The following is a 6,000-nucleotide window of genomic DNA, read 5'->3' on the forward strand; positions in this document are numbered from 1 at the left end:
GGGGAGTTGGTTTTTCTGCAGTGCTAGGAGTTGGACCTAGTATTGAACTGTGTCCCCAGTCCTAACCAATTTAAATGTTCCCTTTCAAAGACCTAATTATGCTGGGTATGGTGGCACATGTCTTTAATCCCAGCACTTGGGAAGCAGAGTCAGCTGGATCTCTGAGTTTGAGGACAGCCTGGTCTACAGAGAGAGTTCCAGGAGAGCCAGAGCTACAGAGAAACTCTGTCTCAAAAAACCAAAAGACCTAATTATTTTGAGGCCAAACCATTGTTATTGGCAAGTGGTTCTTAGAACAGATGAACTATGAACTATGAACTATGGTTCTTACTTAGAACTATGCCTAGGCTAATAGTCAGGTATCTTCAACCATCAGACATTGGGCACAATGCTGTCATCTACAGAGTTCTCAGTGGAGAAGTACACAATTGAGTTACCAAAGGAAAAAAAAAAAACCCAAAACCAAAACAAAAAGATAATTTGCAGTGTTTTAAGTAACTTTACAGTTTTGTGTTGGGTATTCATATATACCCCATGGACATGTTGTAGGGTAGACAGTTGGAAGTGGAAGGAACGTGTTAACCTTTATGACATACAAAGAAACCACCTCTGTAGTGGAGGTGATTGTGACCTGCACCTTTTGGGAATGGAACTGGTACACACCTCCTGGATGAAGGAGCATGCATGCATGAGTGCATGTACGTGCAGCTTCCCTGACCCAACCCAGTCCAGTCCAGCTGTTCCTTCTGCCTAAACCTGCTAGGCTACCTTTCTGAGAATGTAAAGTGGGGAGATGTAGATTGGTCCTAGCTTTGCCACAGATTGGTCTTATTGAAATGCTTGCCTTGACTGGAACTCGGACAAAATGATCTCTCTCTACACAGGCAGAGAGCTAAGAGAGCAAATACCATTGATTTGACCAAATGGTTAAACTCCAGATTTGTTCATGGCAGGAACCCGTCCTCAGTTTGTTTATGTGGTTTCTGTTACAGAGAGTGCTGTACTAGCCACCAGTAGGCATGGGGCTCTCTGGTTTTGTTCAGTTAATTTCCAGACAGAAAGTACTGGCTTGGAGAGCCAGAAACATCTTTATGCTGTCCTCTGTTCCCACTGTACTTTCAGAAGCATAACAATTTGCAGAACTGTTGGCTTTGTGTGACATAGCATTTTAACCAAACTGATCTAGTATTTGCTACAGTCATTTATTATTTTTGTCATTTAGTTGGTGTGAAATGGCACCGAATGGTGCTTTATAATAATTAGAGCTGGCAGGGGTTTTTTGGTGTGCTATCTGCTTTGCTAATATGCCAGGCTGCTCTGTGTGTTAGCCCATTTACTCCTCACAGTGAACCTAGCAGGGAAGCTGAGCCACTCACCTGGGTATGTGAGCTGCAGTTTGATCCCAGAATGCATTCTTACTCTAGGAGCCTGTCCATAGGTTGATTTTTGCAGCAGATGGGGTTGCCAGAGAATTTAAACTGTGTTTGCGTGCATCTCCCCTGTCTGCATTGTGAGGTGTGTGAACTTTGTGCCTTTCCTTAGAAAATTGAATGTGCTCCTGGGAGACGTCATTAGCCCTCTTACAGAGGGGCAACAGCTGCCGTGCATACAGTGCACTTGGGAGAGGGTTCCGAGTCCTCTCTGACATCACACCATGCCAAGCATACTCAAGTCTGCTTTCTTCCTTCCAGCGGCCCTGCAGGCTCTGAAGCGCAAGAAGAGGTATGAGAAGCAGCTGGCACAGATCGATGGCACCCTGTCAACCATCGAGTTCCAGCGGGAGGCCCTGGAGAATGCCAACACCAACACAGAGGTGCTCAAGAACATGGGCTATGCCGCCAAGGCCATGAAGGCTGCCCACGACAACATGTGCGTGCCACTGCTGGGGAGGGGACATCTGGAGGGAGGATGTTGCTGGTCTGGTTGTGGTTGACTCCCTTTTTGGAGTTTGAGCGGACGGAGGCCTGCTGCCTGCTTCCACGAGAGCTCAGGAGCAGAAAGAGAAGTGGTTTTGTTGCTCTTGCTTTGCCGGGTGCTAGGTTATCGTGATAGGCCTAGTTCCAAGTTGGGACAGTCCTTAGAAGGTCCTCTCAGCCGCCTCTGTTCATCAGAGATGGAAGCTGCCTGTGCTAAGCGGGGATGGGATTGGCCCTAGCACGTGTGCTTCCTGCCAGGGCTTTGAGTTTGTCCTTAGGCCTGCTTTGAGGGACCTGTTTGCCTCTCCCTGCCCTCAGGCTATGGCTGCCCTCGATCTGCTTCTGCCCTCAGCGGTCCTTCCGCCCTGGGGACGGTTCTGTGCCAGTGGCCTGAGAGCTAGATACTCAGCCTGGTTCCGGTTGTAAAGGCAGGGTCTTCCGTGAAAACACTCGGTTGTTGTAGTCCCTGGCCTGGCCTCAGCTGGCACTTGGGTGCTTGGAGCCCTTGCTGCTTTGGCTGCTCAGCCATGTTCCAGCTCCTCAGGGCTGGCCGGGTGCAGCCTGGCCTGCATTGTACAGCAGCCTGGCCTGCATTTACACACTGTCTGGAGCTGCGCTGCTGAGTGTAACAGTCTCTGCAAACCACGTTGAAATAGTTATTAGTGGGCTGGAAAAATTTGCCACTCTCTGCTCTAGAGACAAGAGGTGCAGGAACATTGCCCTCCCATGCATGAGGTGTGGGAGTGTGCTGTTCAGGTGAAATCTGAATCCCTTTATTTCTGCTCTCCCAGACATTGAGCACAATGGATAGCATGTATGTTTGAAGTACACAGACAGATCATCCTGAATAACTAAGTGTGTGACACCCACTGTATAAAACACACGCATTTGCCTTTCCTTTGGGACCTCATAGGTGTTTGAGTGGGGAAGGTACGGCTGTGTTCTGTGGCTTTTACCTCCTCCTGTTTAGAGCTGCCTGGGGCTTGAAGAAGAGGTCTTGGCACAGGAGTTAAGTCCTGTGGTCTCAAATCTGTTTATAAATCTGTTCATGAAGGTGTTGGGAGGGGGGGGCTTGATTCCACCTAGTGCTAAGCCTGATTTCCTTCGGTGTTGGACTAAATGATGTCTGCTTGATTCTGTGATTGTCCACTTGACGTTTATTTTGAGTGTGTGTGCCCTTGCCTGGTGCGTGTGGGAGTCAGGGAACAGCTCCGTGGAGTCAGCTCTTTCTTTCCACCTCTGTGGGTTCCGGGGCAAGAGCTCTGGTCACCAGGCTTGCACAAGCACCTCACCGGCTGAGCTGTCTCGCCAGCTCCTGACTCCGTTTCGAAGGGAGGGAGGAAGGCAGTAATAACAGGCAGTTTCCTGAAGGAGAAGGAGAACTACTGAGTGCGGAGAAGCAGAGGCCATGCAGCAGGGCCTCTGCTCCAGGCACAGGCCGGCCTTCGCTAACGTGAAAACCTGTTCATTTCACTTCAAGGGACATCGATAAAGTGGACGAGTTAATGCAGGACATTGCTGACCAGCAGGAACTTGCAGAAGAGATTTCCACAGCTATTTCCAAACCTGTAGGCTTTGGGGAAGAGTTTGATGAGGTAAGTGGTTTCTTGAAGATCACTCGCGTCTCTCAGTGGCAAACTTGAGGCTCGGATGTCAGTAGGCACAGTGTGCACCTCCTTGGAGTCTGGGTTTTTTTTTAAACTTTTAAAATGTATTTTATGGTTGGCATAGTGGCATATGCCTTTAATCCCCACACTCAAAAGGCAGAAGCCAACTGGTCTACATAGAGTTCCAGGACAGCCAGAGTAACAATGAGACCCTGTCTCAAAAAAAGAGAGGAAAAAGAAAGAAAAGATCATTTGGACTTTACATTTAAGAATGTCTGCTTGTGTGCATATCTGTACACCACTTGCACGCCTTGTTCTCCTGGAGGTCCAGAAGAGGGTGTGAGCACTCACTTGGCAGCTAGCGACAGTCTGTAACTCCAGTCCTAGGGGACCTGATGCCTGCTGTTGGGGGCGTCACGTGCACATGGTGTGCAGACAAAACACGCCCACACTCAAAATCCAATCTCAGATGAGCAAAAGCAGCGGGCGGTGCTGGGTTGATGGCGCAGGCTTGTAACCCGGCAACTCGGGAGTCGGGGCAGGAGGGCAAGAAGCCTGGACCACAGGACTGTCTCAAACTTTTAAAAAGGTGAAAAAGTCTGGGTGGTAGAGTACTTGCCTAGCGTATGCATGGTCCTGCCTTCAGTTGCCAGTACTTCCCCCTGCAAAGGAATGAAAAGATACAGTCCTTCTTCCCAATAAACTCCTAGGTGGCACCCCAGATGCATACATGCGCCAGTGACCTCCGCAGAAGGGTCACTGGGCATCAAGGGGAGGAATGGCTGCAGGGAGGTCTCACCACACTTCCTTTTGCAGGACGAGCTCTTGGCAGAGTTGGAGGAACTTGAACAGGAGGAGCTAGACAAGAATTTGCTGGAGATCAGTGGGCCCGAAACAGTCCCGCTACCAAATGTCCCCTCTGTAGCCCTACCGTCCAAACCCGGTGAGTATGCCCACAGTCAGGACACACCCTGGCACCATGAGAAGGGGGTGATCTCATGGTCAGTTGACTTTGGTTTGGGCTCTGAGCCAAAGAGGGTGTGTTGTGATGACTGTAATGCCAGTATCATTTGCAGGACAGGATTTCCTAACCTCAGCGCTGCTGGCGTGGCCAGATAATTCTGGGGGCGGTGGGGCTGTCTTACAGCGTAACCCCTGACTTCTCCCCACCGGATGAGCAGCCACTGCTGCCACACAGAGTTGTGTCAACTACAGTGTCTCCAGACATTGCTACATGTCCCCCGTGGGGTTGGGAGTGGGAACTAACAGCTTCTGTTCTAGAGTGGTTTTTTTACCTCCGAGTAGGGGAAAGTTCTAGGCACTGGGCAGAGGTGTGAGAACTGAAGTCTTGCTCCATCTAGGACCCTGCGCCATGTGCACTCGGGAAAGAGCCGGCTGGGCTGGTTTGGAGACCTGTTTTGTAAAACCATCGTTTCCTTGCCTGCATTTTCTCCTTCTTCCTCTCCCGAGTGCTCCACACAGAGCTCCTAAAAAGGCAGAACTGTCCATCTGGAGTGGAGACAAGGGCCTGCCAGCAGGGTGTGAACAGGGTGTGACCCACGGTTAAGAGAGGCCCCTCCCCTCGCTGTCCGAGCATGGCTCCAGCAACTCCAAATGGGGTCAGCTTGGCAAGGATTGCATCTCTTGGAGGGATGGTCTTGCCTCTCTCCCCACCCCAGGGTGCTTTAGGACTGAGGGACGGACCCTCGGTGTAAGACAGCCCCTCCTGGTGTGGCTGCCCCTACGAGGGCTGAGGGGAGCAGCGGTGTGCCTGGTTTCCTGAATTTGGGCGGCAGCCTCTGGGCCCCAGAGTAGCGCGCTGTAGGCCTCAGCGAGCCGCAGGACAGGGCTGTGTGCAGATGTAGTGGAGCACAGCCCCAGCTCCCAGCCAGCCTTCAGAAATCGCCCTTTCTGTCTCCACAGTCAAGAAGAAGGAAGAGGAAGACGACGACATGAAGGAATTGGAGAACTGGGCCGGATCCATGTAACTGGTCCAGCCTAGGCTGGGCCCGGACAGACTCTGGTGGCCTGTGCGACGGGCAGGCGCGTGCGTGCGCGGGGCAGGCAGGACGCGGTGCAGGCAGCCTCCATCGCTCAGCTCTCACCCAAAGCAGTAGCCGCATCACTGCTCACTCTCGCATAGCATGGTCTGTGCCCAGGGGCGGGCGGGCGGGGGAGGGGTGGGCGGGAGGGAGGTGCCTGCTGTTTATAATGTTGAATTTCTGTAAAATAAACTGTATTTGCAAATCCAACATTGAGCTTCTGGACTACGCTAACTCCACTGCTGAATCCTCCGTGGAAAGGGTCGGCCACTTGCAGTTGAAACGATCCGGAACCGTAGCCTGTGTCCTTAAGTCAGCTGACTTGTCCCACGTCTCTGTAAGATGCGTATGGTACTGGCAGAAAAGTCGTTTTTCAAAAGCCATAGATAGGCTTCCCCTTGTCCTCAGCCGTCATAGCACATCTGGTTTTGGTTT

The 6,000-nt window shown here is 51.3% G+C and overlaps 1 protein-coding gene across 1 annotated transcript in view; it reads left to right on the forward strand.

Moving 5' to 3' along the window:
* Chmp4b (charged multivesicular body protein 4B) overlaps nt 1-5,780 on the forward strand; it is a 45,370-nt gene extending 39,590 nt beyond the window's left edge. Inside the window, exons 2-5 of the mRNA XM_028888901.2 lie at nt 1,692-1,869; nt 3,397-3,511; nt 4,340-4,466; nt 5,447-5,780. Coding sequence (XP_028744734.1) covers nt 1,692-1,869; nt 3,397-3,511; nt 4,340-4,466; nt 5,447-5,511 — 485 coding nt within the window. The 3' untranslated portion in view covers nt 5,512-5,780. The remainder of the gene's footprint in view (nt 1-1,691; nt 1,870-3,396; nt 3,512-4,339; nt 4,467-5,446) is intronic.
* Nucleotides 5,781-6,000: the final 220 nt, after the last annotated feature.

This window comes from Peromyscus leucopus, chromosome 4, assembly GCF_004664715.2.
Source record: "Peromyscus leucopus breed LL Stock chromosome 4, UCI_PerLeu_2.1, whole genome shotgun sequence".
Taxonomy (NCBI): Eukaryota; Metazoa; Chordata; class Mammalia; order Rodentia; family Cricetidae; genus Peromyscus; species Peromyscus leucopus.